General features: G+C 41.1%; 1 protein-coding gene across 1 annotated transcript; it reads left to right on the top strand.

Moving 5' to 3' along the window:
• The first annotated feature begins 8,126 nt into the window (after positions 1-8,126).
• LOC108673397 (serine-rich adhesin for platelets) lies at positions 8,127-15,037 on the top strand. The gene is made up of 8 exons (XM_018161217.2): positions 8,127-8,224; positions 8,480-8,548; positions 9,229-9,387; positions 10,404-10,507; positions 10,844-11,076; positions 11,243-11,418; positions 11,653-11,846; positions 11,977-15,037. The coding sequence occupies exons 2-8, from the start codon at positions 8,495-8,497 to the stop codon at positions 13,943-13,945; spliced, it is 2,889 nt and encodes a 962-aa protein (XP_018016706.1). The 5' UTR covers positions 8,127-8,224; positions 8,480-8,494; the 3' UTR covers positions 13,946-15,037.
• Positions 15,038-17,500: the final 2,463 nt, after the last annotated feature.

Genomic DNA, 17,500 nt, shown 5'->3' with positions numbered 1-17,500 from the left:
GTTGCGGCGACTGACGCCACAAACGTCGTCCTCGCAGCCCCACCACCGTCAATTGCATCAGTGGAGGCCTCACTCCCTCGCCTCCTACCGTTCGGCGCTATCCCAGCTCCGCTCGGGATACTGCAGCTCCCTGGCGTCCTACTCTGCTAGGATCGGACGCTCCCCTAGCTCCGCCTGCCCGGAGTGCGGGGATCCCCTCCAGTCCGTCCAGCATCTCTTCGCCTGCCCCGCCTTCCCCACGTCCCTCAGCGTCTCCTCAATGTGAGTCAGCCCCGTGGAGGCCGCGGCATTCCTGGCTACCCTCCCTGCCTTCGCCCATCTCCCTCCCCTTCTATTGCCTTTCCCCCGACGCCTACCTGAGCCTCCTCCCGGCGAGCGTGAATCTGATCACAACTAACAACTCAGCTCGCCTAGCACAATTTGTGGCAGAGCTTTGAGGATCGTTTTATTTTCATTGCGAATTACTCCTCTCGGCTCAGGAACATGAATATTGTACTTAAATTGAAGTCACAACTGTGTGGAGTCAGCACACCAATTGTCCCTAATTGACTTCGTGCAAATCTTTGGAGAACAATAAAATCTTGCGATGTAGGTGTGTTGCTATTGGTTCGGCATGTGGCAGCAGAACCGGCGCTGACTAGCCGCGACTCGGACCGTTTTTAGCTTCGTTACGTTAGTCGACATCCGCGTGGTATAACTCATCTATAACATCACGCGTGCTTTATTCGTCCTCCATTGTGCGTTTCTTGCATACATTTTTTCGTTGACTTCCAGGATTAATACCATAAGCTTTACTTGAAGTTTTGCTGACTGCCTCTTGGCTTTTTCCCTATATTTCATTTGCAATAACACGCAGAATATTCACAACTCGGGTAACTCAACGTGACGTCCCACATTTATCCGTTGCGGGGCTACATAGCGTGTTGGCGTCTTGAGGCTGCAGTCCAATTTTAAGTCATAAAAAAGATAACAAATACTCTATTTAAATTTATATTTAGATGGAAATGCGAGTTTGTACTGTTGCTGTGAATGATCTTTATGTAGACGTGAGTTTCTGTAACACGCTGCTGTCGATCTTTGTAAGATCTTCCTTAACTGCGCGGATACCTTTTTTTTCTTCTATGTAGAGGCTATTTCCCAACAGGGCAAATCTGCGTCAATTTATTATCATTGGTGTTGGGAGTCAGCTTTCGTGAATATTACACCCGATTCGCCCAGGGACAGTTCACGCTCATGCTTTTAGGTTACCGTCCACCTTGCAAATGAGCTTGCTTCAAGGTTTGACTTCTGCATACATTCGTGATACTAAATACTTTAGAATTTAATAATTTTTATAATTCTACGAGCTAGTGTTCGCCTAACCGGAGAGTACGAGCTTAGGTTCTCCTGACCGGAGAGTACGAGCTTTGGTTCGCTTGACCGAACACTACTAGCTTGGGTTTGCCTGACCGGAGAGTACGAGCTTGGGTTCGCCTGACCGGACACTACTAGCTAGTGTTCGCCTAACCGGAGAGTACGAGCTTGGGTTCGCCTGACCGGAGACTACGAGCTTGGGTTTGCCTGACCGGAAAGTACGAGCTTGGGTTCGCCTGACCGGAGACTACTAGCTTGGTTCGCCTGACCGGAGACTGCGAGCTTGGGTTTGCCTGACCGGAGAGTACGAGCTTGGGTTTGCCTGACCGGAGACTACGAGCTTGGGTTTGCCTGACTGGAGAGTACGAGCGTGGCTTTGCCTGACCGGAGAGTACGAGCTTGGGTTTGCCTGACCGGAGACTACGAGCTTGGGTTCGCCTGACCGGAGACTACGAGCTTGGGTTTGCCTGACCGGAGACTACGAGCTTGGGTTTGCCTGACCGGAGACTACGAGTACGTGCTTCACGAGGCGTTTGTCAATCGCGTGGAAGCACGGGTTTTAAGGTATCGCATCTGAATGTAAATATTGGCATGGCTTTTCACTATTCCAAATTCGCCCGACTTTGTGATCTCACGTTGTACTGACACCTGATGTTGATCTCTAATAATTTTTTCGTTTTCTTTCTCTTCTGCCGCTTTTTGAGCATTACTTATGCTCTTCAGTAAACTTAGGTGCTTAGCTTCAACCATATTGTGACTACCTTGCCAAACTGCAACCAATTTTTCTTTCACTGCATCGTAATCTTAATGACATTTCGCTACTACTGGCACTAGCTACTTCGAAGCCCTTATGGTTGACGTAGTCGGTTTTTTGCTTCGGCACTATAAGGCGTTTGTTTTTCTTTGAACACTTTTAATTTTCGCGGCCAATAAACCGAATTGATCATGACGGAATGCCACTCTAATCTGTGCTCTATCAGCGCAGTGTTGCACCGTCTTTTGTGCTGTGAAGCAAGCACTTCATGTAATTCCGAGTGGCTAAAAGTTCATATTGTTCCTCTTACTGACACAACGACTGCGTTTCCGCCTTATTTTTGCCAGGAAGCCAAGCAATTATTCTTTGCATCTACCAGTGGTTACTAATTTATTTCCAATGTCCTCGAAGTCTTATAAATAAACGGACATTTTTTGAAGTTCAAGAAGACATGAGGCATACATTTTGTCCAGTCGTTTATGTGCGTTGTGTCTTGCCGTGTTTGTACTCACCGTTTCCTGTTGGCATTTATAGCTGTTAACCAGATATTCCTGTTTTGTTTACTCATCGCTCGCGAGTTGCATTTTTTTGTGAAAATGTTCGTTTAAGAGCGATTTTTCTTCCATCGGTTCGTGATGTATTTTCATTATCCTATTCGTGATAGGTTACCAAGGCTTAACTATTATTTTCAGTTTAGTTTCATTAAGATCCTATTGCGCCCGGCTAGATATTCGCGTTGCTGTTGAATGTTAACATTTATTTTTGCCGAAATAATAATTTGAATCGGTAATTGCGAACGGGACATAAATGTTTTCTGAAAAGTTATGACATGTAATTCCTCTTTTAAATAACATATTGAGCAATTGATCGAAGAATGTTTTCTGGAAAGTCGTGCGCCCTAATCTTGAGTTTGGAAACGTTGTGTGGCCACCGAGATTTGAAAAGGACAAAAATATAATAGAAAATGTTCAAAGACGTGCAACAAGGATAATTCAAGGCTTGAAGGGCAAGTCCTATGAAGAAAGAGTGAAGATTATAAAGCTTCCAAGCCTCAGTTATCGACGTCTGCGTGGGGACCTCATTGAGGTAGACAAGTATACGCATGGTCAGAGCTGGGCAGCGCTACTTTGAAATGTAGCGCCGCTACCGCTACATGCTCTAAATGTAGCGGGCGCTACCGCTACCGCTACATGCTCTAAATGTAGCGGGCGCTACCGCTACCGCTACATGCTCTAAATGTAGCGGGCGCTACCGCTACACCCACTAGATTGTAGCGGGCGCTACCGCTACAGTAAAATGTAGCGCCGCTACAATGGCCCAAATTATTGGAAATATCTAAATATTTATTGTTCTGCTATTGGGGTTTACTCCTAAACATTTTATGATAATAAAACATTTTCGAAACATATCAATGCAACTTTATTGCAATTAACTTAACCGAACTAGTACTGGTTAGATGCAGTAAATAAAAGTTAGTTATTTACTTTTTATTTTTTACCTTCCCTACAGGGATGTCTACTTTAATCTACCAATCTCAAAAAATATCCACATATACATATAAAAAATCAGTCTTTTATTTGTATATATATATAATGTTGTTATATATAATGTATAATGTAACAAATGAATGTTGTTCCATTCGAAACGTCGTTAATAAAGTGATATTACTCCCTTGAACCTGCATTTTGATCAACTAATGTCATCTGAAGAATATTGTTTGACCCTGAAAATTTAAATTGAAGAATTCTCTGGCCAGTAACCACACGTGTTGAAACAAGCTTATTCTGCCTTCTGATACTAAATATTTGGTTTATACAAGGTCCCCGAAAGATTACTAGAATTTGATACAAGAACCAACACCAGGGGCCACGGCTATAAACTAAAAAAACTGCGCTGCAACTTCTCCACGCGCCAACATTTCCTCTCGCTTCGAATCACCGAAATGTGGAACAGCCTTCCCGATGACATCGTTGGCGCTCCAAACATGAACGCGTTCAAGAACAGACTAGGTAAAGCTATGGAAAAATACATGTTCATATTTTAAATGCCTAGCACCATATCGAACCCGATGGAAGTCGAGTAGCTATTTCAAACTATCGTCAGTCATGAAAAGATCCGGTCAAATGACACGATTTTAGATGTTCTGTGAACAAGGCACGAAAAGGAAAAAAATCGGCGACAGGCCACATCAGGCCTACACTTCAGCGCCGAGATCACTATGTTATGTTATATGTATTTCTCGTATGTGTCTGTTGGTGATGCCTAAGCTGAGTTTACTGTATAAAAAGGTATGAAAAAGAAACAACTACCTACTAGACTTAAACGAAATTCTTGCTGGAATTGTGGATATTATCATATTACTAGCGCAAACTTCCGAATAATCTCTAGCGATATCATGATACGTGTAATTTACTCTGGCAACTCTAGACCGATGCCCCAATAACATGCACACAGTCGTGAGCCCGTAATATCAATAAGAGATCGAGACATGAGTCGTGTGCTGCGATAAATATCACATTGTCAAACGTAAGCCATTAATGTAAACAAGATCACAAGGGAAATATTATTACAGAAGTTGCGAACTACGTGTCGGACAATGTAATTTTACGGCCAGACTCCAAATTAAATGATCAAGTAATATCTCTCAAACTATTGAACGCTCAATGCAGCTCGATGAAACTTGGTACACGTAATCATTAGGACCTAACGTTGATGTTTAACAAAACAAAAAAATTAAACGTGAACAAAAAAAAATATAATTTTACCTTCGTTTTTTGACACGTTCGCGCACCGTGGCACGAATACAGACTTAGTCAACAACGTAATGGTGCGTGCAGGGAATAACTGATGTTTCTTTGAGCTATTGAAGATATTTCGGAATCGTCCACTGATAAATTTCGAAACAACTTTCAATATTTTTTAAATGCCTCAAATTTTTAATCATCAATCATCTCACCATCATCAGTGACATATATTTTTTACATTTATGTTGATATTGATAATATATACGATTTATTAGTGAATATAATTTAATAATGCTTTCTTATAAAGATCCCATAAGCTTATCAGCGTTTTTCTTCTGCTCACAGCCTCACACGTAACAAAATGTTTTCTAGTCCAAGTAAGGACTTGTATATCATTCAATCATTGGCAGCTCTCATTCTGAAATGATAAGGTACTATTTTGATTCACAACTCGTCGTCTCATTAGTATTTGGTAATTCTTACAACAGCCAAGTATCTACAGCACAACTTCCGCAATACTGAACTTCTTGCGAAAGAAAAATTCGATTACGTCATTCTGACGTATGATGCCAGTATCAGCTGCTGTTTGCAGGTGATCGTACTGTAAATGACGTTCGCATTTCAACGACTACGGTGGTTTCTTCTTTAGGGAGCTGAGGTCTTCGTATCTGCTTTTTGCTGTTGTACAAGTATTTGAATGACTGAATTTTGAGAGAATCTTGCAATTAGCTCCAAACGTATTTCTGTATGGTATCAATCAAAGTTCTTAAAATTCATTCGGACGTCAGTGTAGTAGGCAGCGCTAATTGATCATGAACGATGCGCAGCTCGGTAATCGGTATCGTTAGGAACTCGCTGTCCGCACTTGACACTTCAACTGTCAACGAATCTTCTTCTATATTGTTGCAATATATTAATATTGTTTACTGCTGCAATATATTATACTGCAATATATTAATATTGTTGAATAAGTTATTACATTCTATCACTAATCACACTTAACTTATCTGAATACCTAGCTCTTTACCCGATTACCTGTCAGTCTGTCACTGACTCACTGTGCTGTGTAATGTGAATGTCTGTGAAGTAGGTAGGACTTGAAAAGAGACTGTTACTCTCACATTTTTCCTAATTCAGCTAGTACCCTGGTCAAATTCTCAAATATAGCCTTTTAGTTGGGCTGAAGGTAATTTCAGCAGTTATTGGTTCTAGTAATTATAGGCCTGTTGACAGTTGAATTGTATGTAATTGCTATTGAATTGGTACTGTTGAATGATGGTTCTAAGCCTTGAGAGAAGTTGAGACCAAAAGTAACTAACAACTGATGTTTAAGAAGATCTAGCTATCAATCTTTGGTGATCACCTCATTCATTAACTAGCCTACATTGTTACCAGACAAGCATTGGAAAATATCTACTTAAGCCATAGTGAGAAACCAGAGATTTTTTAGAATCTGTTCATTTTTTATTTACTTCTTTTACCAATATTTAAATCAATTTCTTATGTAGGCAGTAGGTGAGTTGAGTAGGCCTATGAGCTATGATGACCCTGTTTAGTGCAGGGATCCCCTTGTATGTATTTAGTTTAGCGCTGCAACTAGAGCCTTCCTGCCATTTCCGAAACTGCAAGATTTCTGCCAGATGGAATACCTCCTAGGCTTGGCTTCTATATAATTAACAAAAGTGCTCCATTAGGCAACAAGATTCCAAATGTAGGCCTATTAAAAATTTGTGATATTAGTGCCAAGTGCCAGGAGATTACAGAAACAAATAGGAAAATTCCAATCCTGTAAATGCCAAATAGAAATCTAGGAATGATAATTTGCATTATGAAATCTTCCTAGCTGGATCTTTTTTTTTTTTAAACATTTGCTACTTAGAAAAGCATAACTCCCTTTCTTGAATCTTGATACATGATAGAAACCTTCTAAGCAAAGTGACATGCTGGCAGCCAATAGATTTTGTATTTCAATTTCCTTGTATAATTTTTCATGCATGATAGACCTGCTCCAGCTTGCTGGTAGGCTATGCCTTTTAGAGTACATAATTCTATAGACAATAGTTCATCTATATCCACATGAGTATGCCTTGGTATAAATACAGCTTTATTATATTCTTCAAAGTCAATCTGATTAACCTTTAGGTATAGTTTCCTGTTTTTGTCGAATGTCAACCAACCTAAAATGGATCAACCAATTCTTGCTTCTGGCCCAAGAATATATCTTTGATTTTCATAATCATATTTGGGTTTTTCTTACAATTACTACTGTATATATTTTTATCAGTATTTAATTGGTTAGATAGGAGTATGTATAGCCTTGGCAGTATCAGATTCTTTTGGCTCCAAAAATGGCTGGAAAGCTCAGGTCATGGCTCAAATAGTTCATCCCAATCACATGCCTGATGCCTGCTTATGGGCACACTACTTGTTATCTAACAGCAAACTTGTCTAATCATATGCATTGGTCTTTCCAGCTCATATATAATCATTTTACTAAACTTGCCAATGTCCAAATGAATTTCTTCTTTGATAAAATTATCTCTGGCCTTAGCACAATAGGTGTAGCATGACCCACTGGTGGATTGCAGGGTCGTTTTACTAACGAATTCCATAATCAAGTTTTTCCAGTTGTGTTGGGCTACAAAAATTTATGATGGCAGTACTACTTCATTCAATTTTAAAATCTATGGAAGGAAGGAAAATTTAATTTTTGCACTGGAACCTACAAATTTACTATTTTTGAATAGGCTTTTATATCTGGAAACCTTGCTGTTTTTAGGCCATCTGCCAGCATTGGTGGGTTGTGCTGCAGAATCTTGTGCGGCTTGCATTGAATTCCAGGCTTTGCTGTTTTCTGAATTAAACTATATAGTTTGTTATATTGTAAACCAACCTCAAAAAATATATATACATATATATAAATGCCAGCTTCCAGCCAAGGAAGAAAACTTTATTTTCTATGATCACATTCTTATCATTACTGTTTATTTTCTCCACTTGTACCTATTCCTGTTGATATGTGATGGAATAAGGAAAGAATTTTACATATTCATACCAAGTTGGGAACCAGAGCATTCCTCAATCTTAGTCTCTTGGTAGGTAATGCATACGTTTTGTAAAGGAAATTCTCGTATGTTTTACTATAAGCTAAGTATACAGCAAATCTTTATCCATGGTTGTAGGTTTAAAAAGCTGCTACCTTGGCTATTTTTTGCAAATGTGAAGTTAGCCTTTTTATAATATTCCTTGTGAAAATTCATTTTGCCTTTCTCTAACCTTCTTATTTTGTGTCCTGTATTTGTTTTATTCACAGGAACTTCTCAAAGACAATTATTTGATTACTCTATCCCTCAAGACTTGTTTATTTACCAAGGTAAGTATTTTTTCATAAATTCTAATAACCTGTACTATTAAATAAATAGGATTGTAGATTTTTTTTTATTTATTTATTTATTAGATTTAATTTTATTTAGTCAACAATTGCTTTACATTGATCAGTTTCAAAGTTAGATTGAAGATGCTCGTCTGTAATTTTACCAACCATATTGTTACACTTCTTGCATTCCAATAGGCAAGTTGTACTTTATTTTTTGATGTTCCATGAATAACCACAAAGACATTTTTCCAGGTAGTTGGTGGCCAGATGACCTTGGGCAGTATGGATCCTAGGGAGGGCAGAGCTGCTCAGCTTGTTCAGGTAATTTAATCCTTGTGTTAATCATAGTTCTCAGTCCCTTGACGTAATGGGTGTTTGTAGAGCAGTACTATTTGTAAATCGGGCTGCTACTGCACTGTAGCTGCTGTTTAGCACTAGTGTACCGTGTAGCTACATCTGTTCGGAAGCCACTGAGACAACTATGGAGCCATCTGATGAAGCTAACGTGCATTTACTTGATTTTGAAGGCCTCCAACTATTCAGAATCCTGCTGACTAATGAGCATACATTTCTCTGCTCAGAGCTTCATATCGGTTGATATTCATTGTCAAATCATCCTTGAAGTCTATGGTTAAAGCATAAAAAGTTATGGGATAGTGTGGAAATATATCAGGGCCTTTGAAGATGGTTGCCCTAATTTTCATGAGGAAATAAGTGGTAAACCATGTCATTACCAATGATTGGGATTCCAATAGTAAGCTGTAAAACGACACGATTTCGTCCACAGCTGAAAAGCTTTATGCTGTGCCCAGAAGTATTATCAAACTGTGCCCAAAGCATTTATAGGAGCAGTGCGTTTCCAATGGTCAAGTAAAGCAAGTTTCTCTGATAATTGCATACAAAATTTGGTACCAAAATGCAATAAATACCTAGATATTGATGGGAATTGTATAAAAAATGGTAAAAATAGTCAAATGTTGATAGTTTGAATTTTTTGTCAGTTGGAGCCACTAATACATCAAGTGAGTGGCCACTCGTCACTGTGGGTGCTTGATGACGTCACCGTGTGCAAGCCTTTGATTGGTCGGGAGGCCAAGTTTTACCGCACTCTCCCACCACAGATGAGGCCCTTCACACCCGAGTTCCGAGGCACTCTCAAGGTCACCATTGGGTTTTAATTTTTATTCTAACTAATTGTATAATTTCTTTAGTCGTTTTTAATTAAAGTATTGGATTCAAAATAAAATAACACATCAATGTCCATGTCATTTTTGTAATGCATTTTTAATTGAAATGTCAGGCCTGGTGTCACGTGTCATAAATTTCAGTGATTATTCATTTCATAAGTCTTTTTTCTTGGCATTGGGAAAAAGTGTAGAAGATGCTGACAATTGAAAATATTTATAGTGAAGTTTTGCTTTAATTATCTCGTTTCTAGCATCAATGAACAGGTAGATAATGTGCTTTTGAGCTGTTGAGCTCCTTAAATTGGAAGGATTTTTACAGAAAAGGTTGGATTAACTATTTACACTTCAAATTCCTCCGAAAGTAGTTATTTGGTGCTGAAATATTTACTAGTGCTTTTTGTCATTCCAGCCACTTGAAATTCTTCTTAGATTCTCTTGTTGCATACTACATAAAATTCATTAATTCATTAGTATCATCGGGAATTGGTTAATATTCGCCGGGAAGAATAGGCAAGAGTAATTATAGTTGACGTTTTCATGTGTGCAAGAAAAACTAAAGAATCTGAAGAGATTTTATTTCTGGTGAAAATTGGACTTGCTCAGCTGATCCTGCGTCTTGCGCCCAATTAGCATCTCCCTGCTGATGACCGATTAAATCTTGCCGCTGCACAAATGATAGTGGCTGCTGATAGTGATTTCCATTAGCTCCCGTGGTGCAGAATACCTAGCAATAAATGCTCTTTGTTCTTGAAAGAAGCAAAGAGTTCAGTATTTCTGAACCAAATTCAGAAGCACATGCTATGTATTCTGTGTAAATATTGGTTAAATTATGTCATGGCGGCATTTTGGATCTCGCTCGTTTCTTTAGATTCCCTGCCTATTTACTTCTGTACACGAATCCTTAGATAACTAAAATTTATTTGAAGATAAAAGGTTTTCTATAATGGTAATTTATAATCGCTAGTATAAATTGAAATAGTCATATGCAGGTTTTAGTGGAACGAACTGCTGAAGGAGTAGCTGTTGCTGCCTTGCCACCCAATGCTGCTGAGCGCGGCTACCTCTCGTCACGTCGCACTGCTGATCTTAACAGGTGCCACTACTTGCTACCTCAGTACCTCCAGACTGACCTAGTCACACATCTCGGAAATTACCTTGAATTTTAAGCACCAGTAATTGGCACCATCAGGTGTCTCAATTGTTGCAGTTCAGTCTAAGTCAGCACACTGTGGATCCTTCGTCTCAATAAATTGCTGAATTGCTTAGCTCTTATCTTGAAATTATATTTTTGATGCACTTTCAGATATCCGCTGTAAGTTAGGAACGCTCGTCACGTCAATGTAATTCCATTATTGACGAAAAAAATTCTTTAGCCTTTGAAGCAGTTTCGGCACAGACTCCTGAAAATTTCTATCCTTGACGCCACCAGAAATAAGGTGGGGCGTGTGCGTTCATGCAACGTGGAGCTGGCAAGCGAAGGGGAGGAGGTGGGTGGAGAAATGGCAGAAGAGGAGGAAGACGAGGACAACAATTCGCTCCAACCCATGATAGGTCCCCCTCTCCCCCGTGTCATGCCCGCACACAACCCCTGGCTCAAAGAGTGTCATCAGAGATACCTCGACAAGCTCAAGAAGAAGGCCGAGAACAAAGTTAATGTTATGGGTGCGTCGAAACTACCACGTAGAATTTCCTTGAGTGGTCTTAGTTTGAATTGTGCAATAATTGTTCGAACGCAAATTGAAACCTATCCGGATATGCTTGAATGCTTGTCAGTCAGTTACCTTCACTATAAGTGCAATTGCATCTTAATCGCAAGGAGTGTTTACAGAATGCATCCTGCTGGAGAATCTGACGCACGTGTACCGCGTGCCTAACGTGCTCGACCTGAAGATGGGCACGCGGCAGTACGGCGACGACGCCCCGGAGAGCAAGCGACGCAGCCAGACGCGTAAAGCTCAGCACACCACCACCCCCCGCCTGGGGGTCAGGCTCGCGGGCATGCAGGTACAATAGTTTGTGCCCGAAAAGTCATCTCCAGATACCCAGATACCCTTAATATTAGTTTCAGCATTGGCGATAATTGATTCTAGTTTACAATGTAATCATGCCAATCGTAATCTGTCACATCAGCATGTTAACTTGATTTTCATAAGTTGTTGGCTTTCGTTAAATATTGTTGAGGCCAGTTTCCCTGCATATCACCTTGCATTTATTTCACGGAACACTGAAACGCTTCAGGTGTACGACCGTGACGCTAAATGCTACGTGTGCAAGAATAAATACGTGGGGCGGGAGCTCACGGAGGACGGCTTCCAGCAGACGCTGCGCCACTTCCTGCACAACGGCCGGCGCTTCAGAGGCGACATTGTCGATCAAATCATTGCAAAGCTCACTGAACTTAGAAGAATTGTCGCATCTTTAGATTCATTCAGGTAGCTTGTGTCGTTCACCCTCTTTTGATGCCTTCATAAAGGAAAGTTTCTAATTCTTGTGGTTATTTTGATCTTTATATAATTTCACTCGTATGCCGGAGTGGTAATGTTAGTACCCTTCTCATTTCAGGTTTTTCACGTCGTCTCTGCTAATTTTATACGACAGTTACGACACAAAAGGTACGCCAAAAAGTAAGGAGCAATCAACGAATACCGCAGCAAAGGACAAGGAGAATACGCCCATTTGCAATAAAGACAAACGCGATAACAGGAAGAACAGCAGAGAAAATTCATCACACAGCCGTAGCCTAAAGAGGACAAACTCCAGCACTTCTTCAGACTGTTCCAAAAACGTCGCTACGTCTGGTAACTCGTCGTTAGGGCGGTTACCAACAAAAAGCGAGAGTTTAGCTGGTAACAAAAGTGCGGAAAATTTACAAACTAATGCGTCTATTTCTGCGAACTTGAGAGAAGTGACTGCTGATAATGTAACTACTGCGGATAAGGTGAGTGGTGACTCGAGAAACTATAAATCGGTTGTTAAAAGTGCCTCTGATATAAATCAGCTCCTACCTCTGGACCCTGCCCCAGTGAATGAGAGAAATGTTTTCTTGGAGGACGAAGATCTAGCCATCAGAAGAGAATCTTTGCCGCTACCTCATGACACCAGAATGACTACTGAACCTCATGAGAAGCTCATGGAAAGTTTATCGGGTTCGGTCTCCCTGCGACAAGGCTTGATAAATCCTGATACTAGCACTGCCCAATCTCAACAAATTACTAGTTTAAGTGATGGAAATGACGCAAGGGTTGTAGAAGGAAACCTGTACGATTCTCACCAGCAAAAGCTTGCATTTAAGGAGGAGGCTGATACCAAAACTTTTGCTTGTCATCTGCCTAATTGCCAGGAGCGACCGCTTGCTAGAACAAACCCTTCAGAGCACGCCTCTGTTGAGACTACATCGTTATTTACTCAACAATATGAACCTTCATTTACATCTACTATAAGCGATTCAATCCATAATCAACCCATAAGTCAATTTTGTGCCGCTCCCACTTCTCACATTTCGGAGTTGGCGAATACTTGTAAGATATCCGACGACCATACAATGTGTGATCTTACTGCCCAAGAAAGACACAGTGCGGCGACAGGTGCAAGTTGCTTGTGTTATTCCAAGGTTAGTTCTAATCTCGTTCCTCACAGCACGTGTGATGATCGTAACAGCAACACGAACACCACCATAAATTCTGATGTAGACTCAAGCTCCTGTTCCAATTCTGAAAACGTTCCTATGGAAACCATTTACGAAGATGCAACTCAACAGCCTAAACAAGCTACAGGCAGCCAGTGTTCAGATTCTAGTCTGAAAAATGCCCTTTCACACCATCCTGCATGTATGGAAGTTAACAGTTCGCCGCCTAACCACAGCAATCTCAGCAGGAGTAACAACAACGTCTGCTCACAACTTTCGCATAGTCTAGGAAACGCTGAGCAAGGCCCGACAAGTTCTGTGACAACCTCGCTTGTTGCTCATCTTTCAGCCTCAGACGTAAACTTTTCAATGTACAACAACAACATAGCCACCGCATCTGCCAGCATGGACGCCAGCGTGTCGACTTGTACCAACAAGCCTGCTCCAGAGCTTTGTATTAACGATATAAAGAGCCACACAAATTCTTCAGACCTCATAGAAGTAATTAGTGAGGGTAGTGTCCCTCCTCAGGTTGTAATTAGTTCCAGCTCATCAGCGCCAGCCATCGAGACCACCTCGAGCCCTGCTCTTTGTTCAGAAAGCCCAACGACCACTTCCTCCAGTTCTTCGTCAGCATCTGTCTGCTGTCCGTTAACAGCGGTTAGATCATCGACTACCGTCAGCTGTCTGTCAGCGACTGTCAGCAGTAGTACAAATCTATCGAGCTCGCCCAGCGATTCAGTTAGCAAGACAAAAGTAGATATCAGACTAATAGACTTCGCTCACGCTACCCATAAGGGCATGGGAGACTCCACGATTTACTCGGGACCAGATGAAGGCCTCATGCTCGGTCTCAAAAGCCTCGTTAATATATTCACAGAGATTAAGGAATGTTATTCTAAATGACTAGCGTTTTAACTTGACTTTTACCTCCGTTTCAGATTTGTTGCGGTAGCAGTACGATGGTGCACAGCTCGAATTGCCGGGACGGCTTCTAAGTGGCCACTATGACGCTTAATGTATCTATTCATAACGTCAACCTTCAGAAGACGAGAATGATAGCCCGACTTGTGTTTCCAGTAACGCTGTGCAGCCACTCCTCGGGTATTCAATTAAGTTACTCTAAATGTCGGGTGGTCACTTGGAAGTCGCCTCGGATATCGTAATGACGTAATAAGATGACGTTTGCGTCTGCTAGACCCAGAGCAAAACTAAATTGTATTCATATGCGGACGCATGAATTAATGATTTTATGACGATTATCATAGAATTTCATTTAATAATCTAGATTTGAATAATTTGCCTGTCCATTGATCAGTTCATTTGGAACTTTGAGTGACATGCTCAAAACTTGTAAAGTTTCTGCTTATTAGTTATAAATTAACGCATTTTTCAAAAGTTGTAATGTCTTGTCTTTGAGAAAATTGATATCATTGAAAGCATGTGCGAAATGTTAAAACTCGTAATGTTGTCTGCGATCAATAATTTGGAACGGTCTGTTGCAACCACTTTTTCTGGCGAATTATCCGTTGGCGCTTAAATGACCCAAACCTGTTGATCAATTCATTTAGAATATTATTGTTATCCTTTTCATCTTGTCTGCAAGCATTTGCGTCTATGCGACTTTGTCACTCTACCTAATTGTCTTGTGGCTGGCTAGCTCTCAAAAGAGCTCTCTGGTAACCGTTGTGAATATTTTAATACTTGATTGTGTTGGAAGCACCTTTTGGATTTAAATTGTCTGAAATATTTTGGTCTAAACATCTGTATTAGACTTCCACCCCATGGTACTTGACCATACTACCTTTAGTGTGGTGATATTTTAGCAAGTTGACCATTACGTCATCTCGAGTGCTGAAGGGTTCTAAACCTTGGGTTTAAATGCTAATTTTATTCGAAATTTAATGTTTGACGAGGTGTGATGCTCACAAATGATGTTCTGATCTCTTTTTAAAGCTTTAAGATGTTTGACTCTGAAATATAGCTACTTGAATCCGCCCTGTCCTTTGAATTGATCCTTCAAAAATATATGAATACAAGTTCTCGGTTGTTGCGGTTAGTGCGTGCCTAGCTAATCGAGAGAACGGCTATAGGAAGGCCAACTTTAGGCACGAATTTTCAGAAAGAAACTGGTGATCAAGAAAGGTTGAAGCCCAGCAGACCTTGGCATGTCGGACAATTGATACATCAATTGATTGTGGTATCATCGTGTGTATTGGACTCTTCAGTTCATTCTTGCTTGGAATGGACACGCTTGGCTTGGTCTTTCTCGCCTACTGGCACCTAGATAGTTCATCTATGAGACGAGGCATGCGCAAAACCTAAAGTTCGTATTATGTTCAAGCTAAGCCATCTCTGTGAATAACATGCTGCAAAGAGTAGTGCACCGCTCTCCTTGTCAGTCGAGCTGTGCCGTGGCAACACGAGTGAGAAATTCCCGCCATTAATTTATGGGCTCCGTGTTCTGTCCAGTGTCTGCGTTGATAATTGCGTGATAACTTAAAAGTTGGTGTAGTGGCTCTTGGTACGCAATGTCTTATTGCAGGAGGACTAGATTCACGCAGGTAGTAGTGCACCGTATTTCCCTTAGTACCTGATATTTCACAAATTTTGTCTTGACTGTACTGAGGCTTTCGCTTTCGTTCACAACAATGCCGGAAAGGTTCCGCAGCTCGCATTACACTTTTTAATTTTGAGTTTGCTCCGCTGGCGGCTGACCATATCGGACCTTCCATTCGTTGGTGCGAAGGATTTTTATTCAGAATGTTTAATTCAAAAGAGTATTTTGGCAAGTTGATGCACGTGCGTTTCCAGGCGCGACTTGCTATGTTAGTTTCTGACCTCCCTGCAGGCGGGACTTCTGACGGGTGTCTGTGCTCGTCAGAAGTCCTTAGGATTCCTTACATTTCCCTTCTCTGTCTCTCTCGTGCGGGCGGCCGACGTCCCGTGTTAGCGACCTCTTGTTCGAGTGTCTTCGTTTCTGTTGCTTTTCACCTGTCCCTCCTTGTCACTTCGTCTCTTTGAGATGCTAACGCTGCTTCTTTCGAGCCAGCTTCTGCGGACTGGACATCTGAGACCTTCCGCCCCTTGTGGGTGATGAATAATTGAGACCTTCCACCTCTATGGTGATGTTCATCTTGACTTTCGGTGCGATATAGCTAAATAGCTGAAGCGCTAGTAAACATTTGGCCACTAAACTAACTAACTAACTAGTTTCTGACCTGCGACAATTTGCCAGGTTTCGTCGTTGCGAGACTTCAGTTTGGTGCGCTGAAGTAGCTGTCGCTGAAGCGCTTATTTTTCCAACGATCAAATAATGCTTCAAATAGACTAGTATATAAAGATCGATGACGTCTGGATTTTCCATTTGACGGACATCGCCTTTGAGTAGTTCATTTGAATCCAATTACTCTTAAGCTTTATTAGGCCGAGTTCAGTTACCCCATATTGGACATCATCTCAACATGTCAGATCCATGAAATGTGGTATGGAAATATGTCAGTTGGCAACGCTGCCCAAAATCTATCTCGGTTATTTACAGACGGATCACTTCGAAACTTGGTACACGCATGTAAAACAGAAATATAAGCTTTTTTTGTTCGTGCGAATTTTTCGAAAAGAATGAAAGAAAACGTGATGTCCTTAGAAAACTGCCAAAAAGGGGGTACTGTGTGTAGAAATCTATCTCCTAGGATTTTCAAGCTACAACATCTAGACACATATCATTTGATTCGTTAAGATCATATCTACCAACGCTAGTAGGCGTTATTTAAAATTTTTATTTTTGTGGGTGTGGGGACATTTTTCATAAATTGTTCGGAAATTTTTCTATTTTAACCTCGCCAACCCCCCATTTTGCAAAATAAAGTCAAAATATAACGAAATTAGAAAAAACGCATACTCCCGTATGTAGATCTTTTCCTTGCAAATCGAATGGTATTTGTCTCATTTTTATAGCTTCAAAACTCTAGGAGAAGATAGGTTTGCCGTGAGACGGTGCCGGTTGGAGGTTTTCAGGAGAAAACCTCCAACCTAACTCATTGGCTGCAGGAAGTAAGAGAGGCGGTCCAAATGTACTGATTAAGCCAGTCATTGGCTGCAAGAAGGCTGTGTGCCGTGGCAGCGAGAAAAGGTTAGGCCGAAGTAGGTACTGCTGGATGAGGAACTGCCTGCCAAGGAGCAAGCATGATTAAGCATTTGCTAAAGACCTGCGGCGCTATTATCTTTCGGCAGTGTGTCGCTTGTTTAGATTATGGTGTTCAAGCGTAGTCTGCGGCTTCTAGCTCTGAGGCTGAGTAAAATTAATGCATGATGAAGCTGGGCGTTGGATCCAGGGTTTATTTAAGAGTAAATTTGTGGCCTACGGCTGCGCCCCCGACGCTTCTAGTATGAACGCCGTCAAGAACAGAATAGACGAAGCTTCAGTCTTGAAATGCCTATATACCGTACAGTCCTGGCAAT

This window comes from Hyalella azteca, unplaced genomic scaffold (genome assembly GCF_000764305.2).
Source record: "Hyalella azteca isolate HAZT.00-mixed unplaced genomic scaffold, Hazt_2.0.2 contig10287, whole genome shotgun sequence".
In the NCBI taxonomy this organism is placed as follows: domain Eukaryota; kingdom Metazoa; phylum Arthropoda; class Malacostraca; order Amphipoda; family Hyalellidae; genus Hyalella; species Hyalella azteca.
Note: the sequence above shows the minus strand (reverse complement) of the source record. Positions and strands in the feature narration are given on the sequence as shown.